Genomic DNA, 14,781 nt, shown 5'->3' on the forward strand with positions numbered 1-14,781 from the left:
CTTTATATCAAGGGGGCTGGAATACAAAAGTGAGGAAGTTATGCTTTGGTTGTACGGAACCTTGATCATCTGGAGCACTGTGTTCAGTTTTAATCATCGTACTTCATGAATGATATATTGGCCTTGGACAGAATACAGCGTAGAATCACCAGAATAATACAGGGCTTGAAGGGTTAAATTATGAGGCCAGGTTGCATAAACTTGGTTTGCATTTCCTTCAGTTTTGAAGGTGATCTAACCTAGCTATCGAAAATCATAAAAAGAGATTTGATAGGGTAGATAAAAAGACACCATTTTCTCTGGTAAGCGAAGCCAGAACAATGGGGCTAATCTTCAAATATGATTCAGCCCATTTAGGAGAGAAATCAGGAAGCACTTTTTCCATATAAAAGGTCGTGGAATCTGGAACTCACTTCCCCCAAATGGCTTTTGATGCTGAGAGAATGGAAGTTTTCAAGATTGATAGAATTTTGTTAGGTAAGATATCAAAGCATTGACGGGTAAATAGAGTTGATGTACTGATCACTCATAATCTAATAGAATGGCGGCATAGGCTCGAGGGGATGGATTGCCTACTCCAGATTCTATGCTCCTATGAAACGTGAAAGTATATTGGAGAAATATATCAGAGAGATTCCTTCAAGAACTCTAATCAAAGTAAAAAAAACTTTCATATGTTTGCACTATTAATATTTCAGCACCTGAAGTTTAGTTACTAAATTAATGACGCCATGTGTGAATGGCTGAAGGGCAAGTTTAAGATTCACAATGATGAGTTGTAGGTTACAAGTTTTACCCCGTACACAGTAACTCATTAGATACCAAATGGCGCATGAGATACAATTAATACTTGAAGTTAGATATAGACCTTAATCATGGGACCAAATTACCTGTGAGGTGGAGGCACAAAAATCAGGTGGGGAGTTGTTCCTTGCTCCTTGCTCACCAATAGCACCTCGAGCATTTTCTGGCAGAGTGACATTAGACACATAACATACTCTTGCCAAATATGGGCAGGCATATTTGATCATGGGTACGATGTTATCCACCTGTGGGCCATGGCTGGATGCGAGTTTAGATTTTAGATTTAAAAAAATGCTGGTTTTGGCAATGCAATCAATCGCAGAACATTCCAGAAACTGGCAACTTTAAAAATCTTTACCCATTCTCCCCCACTCCCGGGACTGGCAATTCCCTCCCCCAACCGAGGTGGGAGTTCCACGGGCACTGTAAATATTTTCAGATATCTTACCCCAGGAAGTAGGCCAGGTTCAGGGGAGGGCCATCGATGTGTGGGCAGAAGTCCCCCCCCATCACATTTCCAGTGGCAGATTGGGATTATAGGAAATTCACACCCGTTTTTGTTTACATATTAACCAAGTAATTAACATTGATAAAAGCTAGACATAAATATTAATCTTAGGTGCAACCTACATCATAGATTTCAGCTAACTTTCCCAGTCCATAGGGAGCTGCAGTGTCATCACATTTCTATTTACCTGTCATCAGATTGCCATTGTTTTTGCTGTGTTAGTAGACTGTTATTTCTGTTGCATTATTAACAGACATGCTAATATGGTAGCGTTATTTCCCCTTGGCTAGCTGACACTGTCTTTCATGAGTTAAGGCAATATTTGCAGAGACCCAATTCCACGCTCACCTTTTAGCCATAATTCAGAAATAATTGGCATTGCTTTGGATTATACCAAGAAGCACTATCTAAAGGTTGTTAGCTGTAGCTCAGTGGGTAGCATTCGCACCTGTGAGTCAGAATATTGTGGGTTCAAATCCCACTCCCAAGACTTGAGCACAAAACGCTAGGCTGACATTTCAGTGCAGCACAGAGTAAATGCTGTGCTGGCAAAGGTGCCATCTTTTGGATTAGACATTAAACTGTGGCCCCGTCTGCCCTCTCAGATGGATGTAAAAGATCCCACAAGGCATTATTCCAAAGAACAGCAGGAAAGATATCTGAGGTGTCCAGGCCAATATTTATCTCTCAATCAACATCACTAAAAAAACCTCATTATCATATTGCTGTTTGTGGGAGCTTGCTGTGCTCAAATTGGCTGCCACATTTCCGACATTACAACAGTGACTTCAAGAAGTACTTCATTGTCTGTAAGTGCTTTGGATGGTCATGAAAGGTGTTAAATAAATGCAAGTCTTTCTTTTTATAAAGTGTGGTAATGGAACTCTACATTGGGAGGAGTGCCAATCAGACAGGCCTGAGATATACACACAGGGGGCACAGCATCAACCCAGGCCTTAGAGATCTTGGTGGTTGGGAAGAGCAAGTGATTGAGGGCCCAACACCTTCAACTCTCATCTTCATAGCATAATATTCACACAGTAAAACTGCTAAAGCTAGTTATATGTTTAAACATGCCTTTAAGCTAAATAATTATTAAGTGTTCTTCAACAATCTGTCGTGTGAACTGCAGAAAGTTCCTGTTACACGTGTGCATTTAGGATGTTGTTCAGTGTATCTCTACAGGTGCTTGGTGCACCTGGCTCACAATTTCTAGGACAGGTACTTTATACACCTGACTAACACTGTACAGCACAGTCATTGTGTATACCTGACACTGAGTGTAGCTAACTAACCTTACACCATACTTGGTGCATCTGGCTGATTGCATACCTTTAATATCCATTAGTGGATAGCAAGCTTAGCTAGAATCTGTTGCCTGTTTCTCTCCCAGCAGCAGTGGAAACGCCAGTTATTGGTCCCACCTTGACCCATAAAACCAGCATCTACAGCCAATCCTCCGGATAATGCAGGAGCAAGCCATCTGCCAAATAATTGCCTTCTAATGAAGATACCATATATTGGTGTAAAGCGGTGAAAATATAAAATGTTTACCTATCAGTCCAGGGACAAAGCACTAGCAACCTGCTTAGTGTCTGGGGGATTCAAATGTTATTTCATGGCTAAATGAAGTACTGTAAAATAAATATTGTACAAATGTACATCTTCATTTTAGTTGGAATTGCTCCTCTTTTGACCAGATTACACTGCAGCTAAAATCATGTTTCAGCCTCTGCACCAAACAGACAATTGAAATCCGAGGCCCTGTAAGACACATTATCTGAGGATAAATGGCTACCCTGGAGGGTGGAGTGAGCTTTGTCAGCCTGGCAGGTTACAGAAAGTGGAATTGTACACCCCACGTTGAGTGTCTCAGCTTCAGCCCCTCATATTTTGACAGATAATTAATTTCATTGTTAGAACAGATCAGAGATAGGTTCCAAATTAACAGAGGAAATGGCACAGCTTGATGGATAGTTCATCCCTAATTATAATTCCTGACCTCATCACAAAAGAACAATTGTGTTGTACAATGTTTAATCCAAGAAAACCTGATGATATGACACACAGATAATTTTCTACTCAGTGTATGGAACAGTAATACAACACAGCCTTGACAAACAGCTCATAACTTGTTCTTGCATCCTGATCCATGATGGCATTCAATACATGACCGTTGGCTAAAGGATCACCAAGAACTATATTGGGACTAAGGGTTACTTCTATCCCTTGCCATTAACAATCACATCCCTTAAAAAACAATTGATTCAAATGGCAAGGTAATGTCTCAATGCAGGTTTCTCTCAGATTAAAATTCACAACATTTTTCCTCATCCTTGCTGACTGATTGTCTTCCATTTCTTTGCAATAATATGTATCAACATTTGGCTTTCAAAATTCAAACTGAACATTTCTTTGGCAGAGATGCAAAATGTTCACATCATCAGAACCTTTCTCGTGAAACTGCAGATGCGTGTGGAATATCTATAAGTTAGAGTTGCGCTGTTGTTCATAAATAAACAATATTCCATTATCTCACACTAATATTTTTTATATAGCACAAACTAGCTTGTGGAACCTCCAAGGTCTTTTTTTCACAAATCTTTCTGAGCTTGTTCAAACTTCTGTGCATCATAAGCATGTTAATTTAACAAAAAGAAATAAGCTTCTGGACCATTGACATTTTAGGTCTCTTGAGTAATAGATTGCAGAACAATGTAATCTTTATTACCTCAGCATCTGAATTTAAACACTCGACTCCTAACCCTCTATAAACCCAATCTAAGCTTGGGATGACTTACATGTAGTGAAGGTGAGGATTTTTGGCAAATGCTCGTGGAGCGATCGACCGAAGTCCTGAATTTATGATTGTCCTGGAAATGAGAACAAATGCAGGACGTTACAAACTCTGCTTGCTCATAACTGTGATTTATTACACACCTGATCAGATGGGTGGATTGGATAAGCCTTCAATTCATGGTCATTTGTATTCTGTACAAATTAAACGTCAACAGGGACAGTAAGACAACCAAAAACAAACTTCAACATTTATTAAAAATGAAAAGTACCTTTTGATGAGTTCAGATCAAAGCCCTGAATAGATTCTTTGTTCAGTTTTTTTCTCCTGATACTTTTCACTGACAGGCATCTTAGATTAATATTAGTACACATTGCATGTTGTGTCATACAGCTGAAAAATGCCATCAAGCACTCAGTAAAAATCTGGGAAGTGGGGCCCTAGTTGGATCAGACTTCTCATAATGCAGCAGACACACTGATAATCTAATATTCTCTACGATAACTCCAGGCAGTATTTTGCAAAAAGAGGCCAACTTGGGCAAGCTAGAGAGAAGCATTTGTCCTTTATAACGACAATTATTTATCTATGGATGGTGGGTGACTACAGGTTTAAAGCAACTTTAGAATCTAACATCTTCTAGCTGCTTTTCAGTTATGGATTTTAGGGCATTCATTACTGGCCTACTGAAAAGCACTGTCACCTCCCATACATTGGCAGGTAGTTGAGCTATTTTACTGTATTGAGTTGGTGAACTCTCCAGCAAAAATATAAGTTATATAAATGAACTAACTCACAGTTCAAGACTTGGTCCAGTTGCTGCAAAAGTGCATTTCGGACCAAGCAGTTAAAGGTAAAGTTTGGTTCAGGTTGGATCAACGCAAAAAGTTTATGTAGACCGGAACCTTAAGCCAGGTTTTGTGTTCAGTTGGACTCTGAATTGTGTGTCATTAAGCAGGCCTCTAAAGGCACAACAGGCCCTTGCCTTCTGTGTGAATTTCAGATCAAGGGGAGGAACTGAATCTTTGGACTGAATAGACCAAGTTTAAAGATCTGAGGTCTCAAGCTGTTAAAGTAAGGCAGTGTTCATTAGCAGAAATCTGGTTAATGCCTTCAGCTCTCTAAAATAATTCTTCCATGAAACATGTATTTAAAGACTTTTTTGCCGAAGATTTCCAGCATGATCTATTTTTCGTCCTCAAACCTGACTTAACTTAGGAGCTGAAAACAAAGGAAGCACAAGAGGACTAATTGGTAGCTCTTTCAGAGAGTCACCATAGGCACGATGGGCCAAACGCTTTAATGATTCCAAGAAGCCTGATCAAAACAGGGTCTTATGTTGCATTGGTCCTCTCAGCCTCCCATTATCTTCATAGCAATGGCTAAGAGGAGGGGATTGAGTGTAATGTATTCAAGCTTGCTGACCATACAATGTTAGGTAGGAAACTTGGCTGTGAAGAGGATGCAAAGAGGTTACAAAAGGATTTAAACAGGTTAAGTGAATGGGCAAGAACATGGCAGATGGAATATAATGTGGAGAAATGTGAAGTTATCCACTTTGGTGGGAAAAATAGAAAAGCAGAATATTTTTAAACTGAGAAAGGTTAGGAAATGTTGGTACGCAAAGGGATCTGTGTGTCCTGGTACAAGAATCACAGAAAGTTAGCATGCAGGTACAGCAAGCAATTATGAAAGCAAATGGCATGTTAGCCTTACTACAAAGGAATTGGAGTACAAGAGTAAAGAAGTCTTATTGCAATTCTATAGGGCCTTGGTGATTCCACAGCTGGACGACTGTGTACAGTTTTGGTTTCCTTACCTAGGGTAGGATATACTTGCCTTAGAGGAACAGCAACGAAGATTCACTAGACTGATTCCTAGGATGAGGGGGATTGTCCTATGAGGAGAGATTGTAGACTCGGTCTATATTCCTTAGAGTTTGGAATAATGAGAAACAATCTCATTGAAACATAAAATTCTTAAGGGGTTTGACAGGATAGATGCTGAGAGGATGTTTCCCCTAGTTGGGGAGTCGAGAACTACGGGGCAGAATCTCAGAATAAGTGGTTGGCTATTTAGGACTGAGATGAGGAGAAATTCCTTCACTCATAGGTTGTGAACCTTTGGAATTCTCTACCTCGGAAAGCTATGGATCTTCAGTTGCTGAGTATAGTCAAGGCAGAGATTAATAGATTTGATCAACAGAGATGAGGAGAATTTTTTTTCTCTCAGAGGGTCATGAGTCTTTGGAACTCTTCCACAAAAGGTGGTGGAAGCAGAGTCTTTAAATATTTTTAAGGCAGAGATAGATAGATTCTTGATAAGCAAGGGGATGAAAGATTATCGTGGGTAGACAGGAACATGGAGTTGAGGTTACAATCAGATCAGCCATGACCTTACCAAATGGTGGAGCAAGCGTGAGGGGCCGAGTGGCCTACTCCTGCTCCTAATTTGTACGCTTGTATGTATGTTTGTATACTAAGGGAATCAAGGAATATGGGGAAGGTGTAGCTGAGGTAGAAGATCAGCCCCGGTCTTGTCAAATGATAGAACAGGCTCAAGGGGTGAAATGGGCCTACTCCTCTTTTGAATGTTCTTATGAAACATGAAAATAGATGTGTTAAAGTGATGAGTACTCCCCAGGAAGCAAACAGTGATCTCACTCAATGGGGAATACTGAGAAGGCTCTTGAGCTACAGAGTTGAGCAGAACTGAAGCAGAGTGCAAAAGACAAAACACTGCCATTGCTGGAAACCAGAAAAGAAAAACAGAAAAAGCTGGAAATACTCAGCAGGTCAGGCAGCATCCACATGAAAAACAGCAGTCTACGTTTCAAGCCATTGGCCCTTCCTTAAGGATAGAAGGTGCTACAGATGAGCAACATCTAAAAAGTAACATAATGTGGGAAAGGCAAAAAATACAATGTACAAGATAAGAAATGGAAGGACTTGTGAAGCGTTTGGATAGAGGATCACACCGTGTTGTCATTATATTGCCTGTATCGCACAGCATTGTCAATTACATTGGGCTGCATTTTAAGACTGCAACTGAAATAGGCGGCAGGCGTAAAAAAATACGGCCCTCGCTCACGGGGACCACACCACGGAACCTCCGCGATTTCAAATGCAGCGGCTCATTTGCATGGCTGCGACACCCCCCCGTAATGACGTGGAGGGGACAGATGAGCCGTCGACGGCAACGGTGTCCGGCACCAATGTGCAAGCACCAGTGCCATTTTTAAAGGGCTTGCAGCCCAAAAAGAGCTTTGAAATTTTTAAAGGGCCAGTAACTTTAGAGTTTAAAAAATGAAAGGACAAGTCTTGCCATGCAGTCTCCCACCCCCTAATGGCATATCACAACATTCCTTCCATTTTCCCCCCTGGAATACATAGGTTGAAAATTTGGCCTCCCCCTCCAAACTTCAGCACCTTTGTCCTTTACCCTTTCCCATCACACTCCCCGCAACCAATCTGAGTAATTCTAACACCGCTCCCCCCACTACCACGCAGAGAAAAAAATCCACCTCCCCCTTCCCCACAGATGTCGTGCCACGTTTACCTGAACGGGGATTCGAAGGTGTGGCTTTGTCGGCCACCAGAATGAAGATTGCAGTGTGCTGGAAGACCTGCTGTGGCCTGCATGGTAAGTAGCAATTAACATATTTTAATGTGGGTCCCATCGCCGAGCGGCGGGCGGCGGCAACGAGGCCTTGCCGCCGCCGAGATCGTTACGGGGCCTACCCTGTCGGGATCGGTGGCGGACCTCCACCATACCGATCTTCATTGCCCTCCCCCGCCATCGTTCCCAGCAGCGGAGGGCATTTAAAATCTAGCTCATTATCTGTATTGCACTGTATCATTGGTTACATTGGCTGTATCACAGTGAGTTATTGGTTACATTCTGTGTATCATATCATTTTGTTGGTTACAATGGCCTGGATTTTACAGTTAGTGATGAAATAAGGGCACTCGCCACTGACCTCAAAGAAAGCCTTGTTTAAAGATCTAGCAATCACTGTGGTGAGAAATTTAACTCTCAACATGCATTTAATTGCAGTGTAGTTTAATGGGGATTCCCAGCTTCGAGCTGCAGTGATGTTATCAAGCTCGCCAAGCAGCCAATCACATGAAAGAATTTCCTCAGATCACAGCCAACCAGGAAATGAAAAGCACTAATAATCAAATCATTTTTTTTAAATTTCGGAGCGAAATAAAGATTGGGATATACACATGGGGCTAAGGTAGAAGCTAAAATATCATGAACAAACTTTTTAAAAAATGATTTAAAAAATCTTGTTTAAATAATCTAGTAATTAGTAATAATGGAGGTAAAAATTATCTTGTCAGGAGCAGATTGGTTGCTGGGTCGCATGTTATTAGTCAGATCGCCATTAAAAACCGAGTCTTTGAACAAGGCTTAACTTTTTAAGGGGTTTCTAACAGCGATACAAGAGTGGAAAAAGCTATGTTCTCGCCAGATTAATGATTTTGTTCATTGCTGACGCTGGGGATGGGGTTGGGAGGGGAATCCACAGTGCAGCCTGCGGAGAAGTGAGTGACGGACCGCAAGTACAGGATTTCCACGTTAACCTGCTTGTGCACTAAATCCTGAATTGCAGTCAGATTCAGAGGGGTAATGATGCTGAAGGTAGATAGTTCGCTGTCAAAAGCCCCATAAATTCCAGACCATTGTGTACCATGCCATTTTGTCAGTTAAGCAATGGAATCGAACACGGAAAGATTTTCAAAACTGGCTTCCAACTTAAAATGACAAATAGAATATTCAAATTGAAGCCAGTTTATTCCCTTGGGCAGAGCTCAGTGGTCACAACGTTGGAATTCATCAGAAGCTCTGAAGACAGGAGCTACCAGTTTCACCATCCTGTCGAGCTGAATTCAACCAGTCTCTAAGAAAACAGAGAGCAGTAACTTTCTGTTACTGCTTAACAGTGAGCACCATTTGACTAATGAAATCTTTTACAAAACATCTTTGTGTTCCTGATTTACTTACAGATTCTGTAGTTCAACATAAGGCTCCATGTCAAAAGCATTCAAAGTTTGAAGGCTCTTCTGGTTCTCAATATATCTGTAAAACAGCCAATAAATAAAGAGATCAGAATGGGTCCTGTTTAAATTATGGACTAAATGGGACAATTCCCAAGATGAATCTTATCTAACTGCTTTATGTAACTGCAATGCACCTCAACAAATAGACTGGTGCAGTGCAGGTGAGTCCTGTCACACGCTCTGTGGTGCAAGTTTTCCTGAAATAGCATCACTTTGCAGTGTTTTCACTGGTAACAAAACAGTGTAAAGAGACCAATTGTCTAAACTCCAACAAATCTACAACCTCATTTACTGACAGAAAGATTGATAAATTCTGACTTGTCATCAACTTTTGATTAAAACGATAAACCTAACTGAATGTTCTCAGTGTGGGCTAGTTCTCCAGCTCTCACTGTTCAGCTCCACTGATGTGTTGCCTCAGTGCTACTGTTTCCATTATTTCTTCAATTCACATTGCTCACTGGGGCACTTGGGTGAAAGACTGGGTCACCATCAGTTTGGTGAAACAATCTGATGTGTACATTCTGGAGCCTGAATTCAGTGCTGGGCTTCAACAGGAGAATGAGAAGCCAGCAGCAATTAAATCCCTTCTGATAGCTGAGGGAGTTACTGTAGAGAGCTGCTGTCTCTTTGATGATGTTGATTGTCTCACAGACTTGACACACTGCTTCATTTGGGGAAACTTAAGAAGATATTTTATGTGAAATATTCTTTGATGAAGCTTCAAGAAAAAATTGAGCTCACTGGCCCAGAATATATTGGGGTCTTGCGCCAACTATGCAGTAGGGACCTTTCAAAAGCACATAAAGAAAGAGGTTTATGAAATTATTATGCCACTCCCTAAAACTCCGGGACTTTTGCACTGCTCCACCCTTACACAAGAACATATAAGAACATAAGAACTAGGAACAGGAATAGGCAATTCAGCCCCTTGAGCCTGCTCCGCCATTCAATACGATTCAATTCATGGCTGATCTCATCTCTGCCTCAACTCCACTTTCCTGCCTGTTCTCCATAACCCTTCAATCCATTACTAATTAAAAATCTGTCTCTCTCCTCCTTAAATTTACTCAGTGTCCCGGCATCCACCGCACTCTGGGGTAGTGAATTCCACAGACTCACAACCCTTTGAGAGAAGTAATTTCTCCTCATCTCTGTTTTAAATCTGCTACGCCTTATTCTAAAACTATGACCTCTCCTTCTAGATTGCCCCACCAGAGGAAACATCCTCTCTATGTCTACTTTGTCAATCCCCTTAATCATCTTATATACCTCAGATAGATCCCCTCTCGTTTTTCTAAACTCTAGAGAGTAAAGGCTTAAACTGCTCAATCTCTCTTTATAAGACAAACCCCTCATCGCTGGAATTATTACTGTCACCGAAAACAGTAAGAAGTTAATCATAGGTTCACCACCAGTAAAATCAATGGCAATCGCAATTTTCCTGCATTTAAACCAGTTTTCACAATGTTGCGGCACAGACGTAAAAATAATGATCTAAGTGGCCTGATTGAATGCTCCAAGTTCGGTTCTGTAAGATGGAGTGCCAAAAATCAGACTGATCCAAGTGAAGAGTCTCACCAGAACCATCAGATGAACTGCAGCTACAATTACCATCGACAGCACAAAACTTCCTGGCATACAAATTATACATTTACTAGGAATCAATTGGTGTATAATGGATAGTGTAGTCCTGTAGTCATCCTATTCCATCCATCTATAGTCATAAAAAGGCTCTGAATTTGTATTCTGAATACATTAATGGTACCCAGCCCTGCTTGAAATGTCAACACTGGTAATTTTGTCAATTACCCTTTAAACACACAGAATTCATCTTAACTAGTTGATTAATTAGTTGACAACTATGTTTTAATACCCAATGTAAAATCCATACTATGTGCAGCCTAAATCAATTGGTAGTTGTCAGCAGTGCAGGAAAAATAACACTTAATTCAAGTATGATTCTTCTAATGATCCCTTACTTGGAATAGTCTTGACAGTCAGCTGCATGAAGATAGCTTTGTTGTCTGCCTTCCCTCCTTTCTGAAATCTAAAAATTTCCATGTGACATGGAGGAATCCAGTTGTGGGGATCAAGCGCTCAAATGTTTTAATCAACAATTGATAGAACACTCATGCATGACCAGTCATGGTTTCAAACAATTTGCAACTGCAGTAAATGCCCAAATCTCCTGACATTTTAGTTAATAATTTAATAACAAAGGGACAAAAACCAGAATGGTGGGAAACGTCCCTGTTTGTAACTGTAAAGCATGTGGATACTTGAGGTTTCTGGATACCTGAGATGATTAAAAAAAAACACCCAACCAGATCACATAATCAACTAAAGTAAAAGTAAATAAGAATTGGATTTTATTGTATTGATCCATTTTATGGATGCATCAATATTTAAGCAGTTCTGATGAAAGGTGACTGACCTGAAATGTTAACTCTGCTTCTCTCTCCACAGATGCTGCCAGACCTACTGAGTATTTCCAGCACTTTGTTTTTATTTCAGCTTTCCAGCATCTGTAATATTTTGCTTTTATTTTAAAGCTAATTCTATGCTCTCTTGAGTTGACAGAACTTGTTTAAAGTTGTCACCAAGTTAAATGGTAACATTTTACCACCACAGCAAATCACACAGTTAATGGTGTAAGGTTGCCGGCTCTGGTTGGACATATTCCTGGAGGTTTCATCACATGACCTCCCCCCGCTCCCCCAACATTCCCGCCCAACCAGCCCTTTTACCCATTCCTACAAATGAAAATGATCAAACAAAAGTGAATAAAACACACAATTTTTTTTAATGTCCCTATGATTGCTCTCTCTGGTTGTTCATAACAGTGTCCAGTAGATTAATCTTTAATTCTTGGAGATTTTGGATAATCTGGAGGGTTGGCAACTCTATAATGGCATGATCAATATATAGGCCATTGGCTTCACTGCTTAGAATCCACCGCCATGCTAGGTGTGCAGTATTCCTATTAGGAATCCAGGGATATATGGATGAAATTATAAATGGCAAGATTGGCATACCAAATGGCTAAGCTTACGGATTACATTGCCAATCTCGCTACAATATCTTGGCCTAGATATTCTGCCTTTGGGAAGGCGATGCATCATCACAGCCATGTGCTCCTGTAACCTTGGCCAACTCCTTGGCATCACAGTCATTTGAATATTGGAGACAGGTGCCATGGGAATTTTGCTTCAACAGCTCTTGGGGAGATCTACCATGTCAAAGGGCTTCAGGTGACTTCTGTGGTGCCTTTGAATTGTTCACATTTTGAAACATTTTTTCACCAAACTCTTGGTGCACAGTCAACTATTCAGAGTAACAGGCCCTGAAACCAAAAAAAAAATACATTCTACCATTCAGCTTTGCTGCCTATGACAAACAAGACTCCTTTATGTCCAATGTGGTGGTGATGCAATGGAAGGAAGTTGTAGGATTTATTTTACTAACTTGCATTTATTTTCAATACACTCACCATATGTTAATTTTTGACCTATGCCACCTGAGATTTACAGAAAAATTGGGATTGGCTGGAACATTCAGCCCCACATCCCTGATTTCTTAATTCTCAGCCTGGTTTGCTGATCACTACCTCCTATCATACACTAACTCCCACTAAACTATCAGCCCTGTCCTTGCAGATTTCCGCTGGCTCCCCATTCCCTGGTGCAATCATTTCAAAATCTCAGCCTTGTTAATCATTCCAGGACTTCCCTCAACCCAATCTCCACAACCTCTTCCAGCACTAATTTTCTGCTCTCACCCTCCACTCATCTGCGGTTAAACTATTAAGCATCTGCCCTGCTTCCACTCAACCCTCACTGGCACCGCATTCAGCCACCCTGCCATTGCCCTCTGAGGTTCTCTTTTCTAAACCCCTCCACTTTGCTATCTCTCTCCCCAACTTAAAAAGCCAATTCAGAACCTTCCTCTTCGATGGTGCCTTTGGTCACCTCCCCTAATTTCTCCCAATTCTTGCTCCTTGTCCAACATGTGCCTTGTGTTAAAAGCAATATATCAGTTGTTATAATTATAAGCAATTTGGGCTTTTCAGTCCAAAATCTAACACATTTGGTATACACATTTTACATGTTGATTGTGATTGATTATTGATAAGTTGAATTCTTTCCCATTTTTAAGTCCAGACTCAGGTTTTGTGAGTATTATTGGCCCGTGTCTGGAAAGGTTTTGTTTTGTATATTGTAATTCCCGGCTTTTTTTCTATTTGTCTCTAATCCAGGGATCTCCAGTGACAGAGCAGCAGACTAATCACACTCTCCCACCAGTGTTACTGTGGAAGCAGCTGCTATTCGCATGCATTGCATAGAAGCCCTCTGCTTCATCCTGCTCATTAACACAGACACTTTAAATAAGGCACTCATGGAAAGAGACACTGCACAAATAGGGTCTCCTAATAAGTTGGTCAAACATTATCTAATATATGTGAGGCATGAGATGTAAAGAGAAGACATCACAACTGTGGCCATGGATTGGTTTGGTCATCACACCTGATGGATAATATGGCCAGATGCACATTGGTGACAATTGGTAAAGCTGAGAAAAGAGAGTCGGGCTCCTCTACGAACCAATTAATTGCGGTAGTTGGTCAGTGTCCACCTAGCCTATATCCACAAAGCGATGGAATACTGTAGCCCTGCTCTGCAGGCTGCACTGCAAGCATTTCTTTTAGCAGTGAAATGGATGAAGATGATTGTTTTATGGCAAAGTCCATGAGATACACAGTCTCAAAGAGATTTGCCCAGACTGTTAGCCCTCTACATGATAAGGACTGGAACAATACAACAACTATTGCTTGCAGTTCAGCTGACCACTGGGTTTATCCCAGGAACACAATAGCTGCACCTTAATCTTCTGCAATGATTCAATAGGTTTGTTATGCAAAGTTTTGCACACAGCTTGTCCCACAACTCAGGTATGCAAAAGCTGAAGTGCAGAGTTAACAGTGAAGCTGCAACTTGCTCAGTGTCCACTGTATAATTTGCAGCCTTGGCAACTAGAGGCACTTTAGGACATCTCAGCTTGTCTCTGTTACAGCATCATATAATATAGAAACCTTCTTGCTTTTTCAAATGTAACTCAAAGGCATGAGATGTTAAAAGCAGTTATTCTCCTATATAGACAAACATACAAAATGAACAGTATGAGTTAATCCCAGTGTTCTTCATCAAGAAGAATGTGTTGTCCCCAAGGCCTCATTAGTAAACTCAAAGCAAGTTAGCATTCAATCCCTTCTGAATGAAGGCGTATGGCAGTTTGACCCTTTCAGTGCTGGATGTCTCCTGTATACGTTTATGTTTCTGGTAATGTAACAGCAATAAGTACAATTTTATATGCCCCTCTGGAATTTAACTCATTATGCACTAAAGAAGATATTGCTAAAATATAGCACGATGACGTCTCTATTACAGAATGCTCAATTTCAGCTACAGCTCCAGTACCAGGCATTTTCCATCTCCCTTCTCTCTTGTTACTGGCTCTTTCTCTCCACAGTTTTTTACCACTGTCTCCAATACTGAGTGATATCCTTTTAGTATATTGGCAAATTCAGCTTTTCCACAAAAATCATA

General features: G+C 40.8%; 1 protein-coding gene across 1 annotated transcript in view; it reads right to left on the reverse strand.

Annotated features, from left to right (window-relative positions):
- Nucleotides 1-14,781, reverse strand: part of LOC137352504 (NT-3 growth factor receptor-like) — a 603,448-nt gene that overhangs the window by 423,414 nt on the left and 165,253 nt on the right. Inside the window, exons 2-3 of the mRNA XM_068018049.1 lie at nucleotides 9,120-9,194; nucleotides 4,114-4,185 (exon numbers count right to left, since the gene is read on the reverse strand). Coding sequence (XP_067874150.1) covers nucleotides 4,114-4,185; nucleotides 9,120-9,194 — 147 coding nt within the window. The remainder of the gene's footprint in view (nucleotides 1-4,113; nucleotides 4,186-9,119; nucleotides 9,195-14,781) is intronic.

The sequence above is a fragment of the Heterodontus francisci genome, chromosome 38 (assembly GCF_036365525.1).
Source record: "Heterodontus francisci isolate sHetFra1 chromosome 38, sHetFra1.hap1, whole genome shotgun sequence".
Classification (NCBI taxonomy): domain Eukaryota; kingdom Metazoa; phylum Chordata; class Chondrichthyes; order Heterodontiformes; family Heterodontidae; genus Heterodontus; species Heterodontus francisci.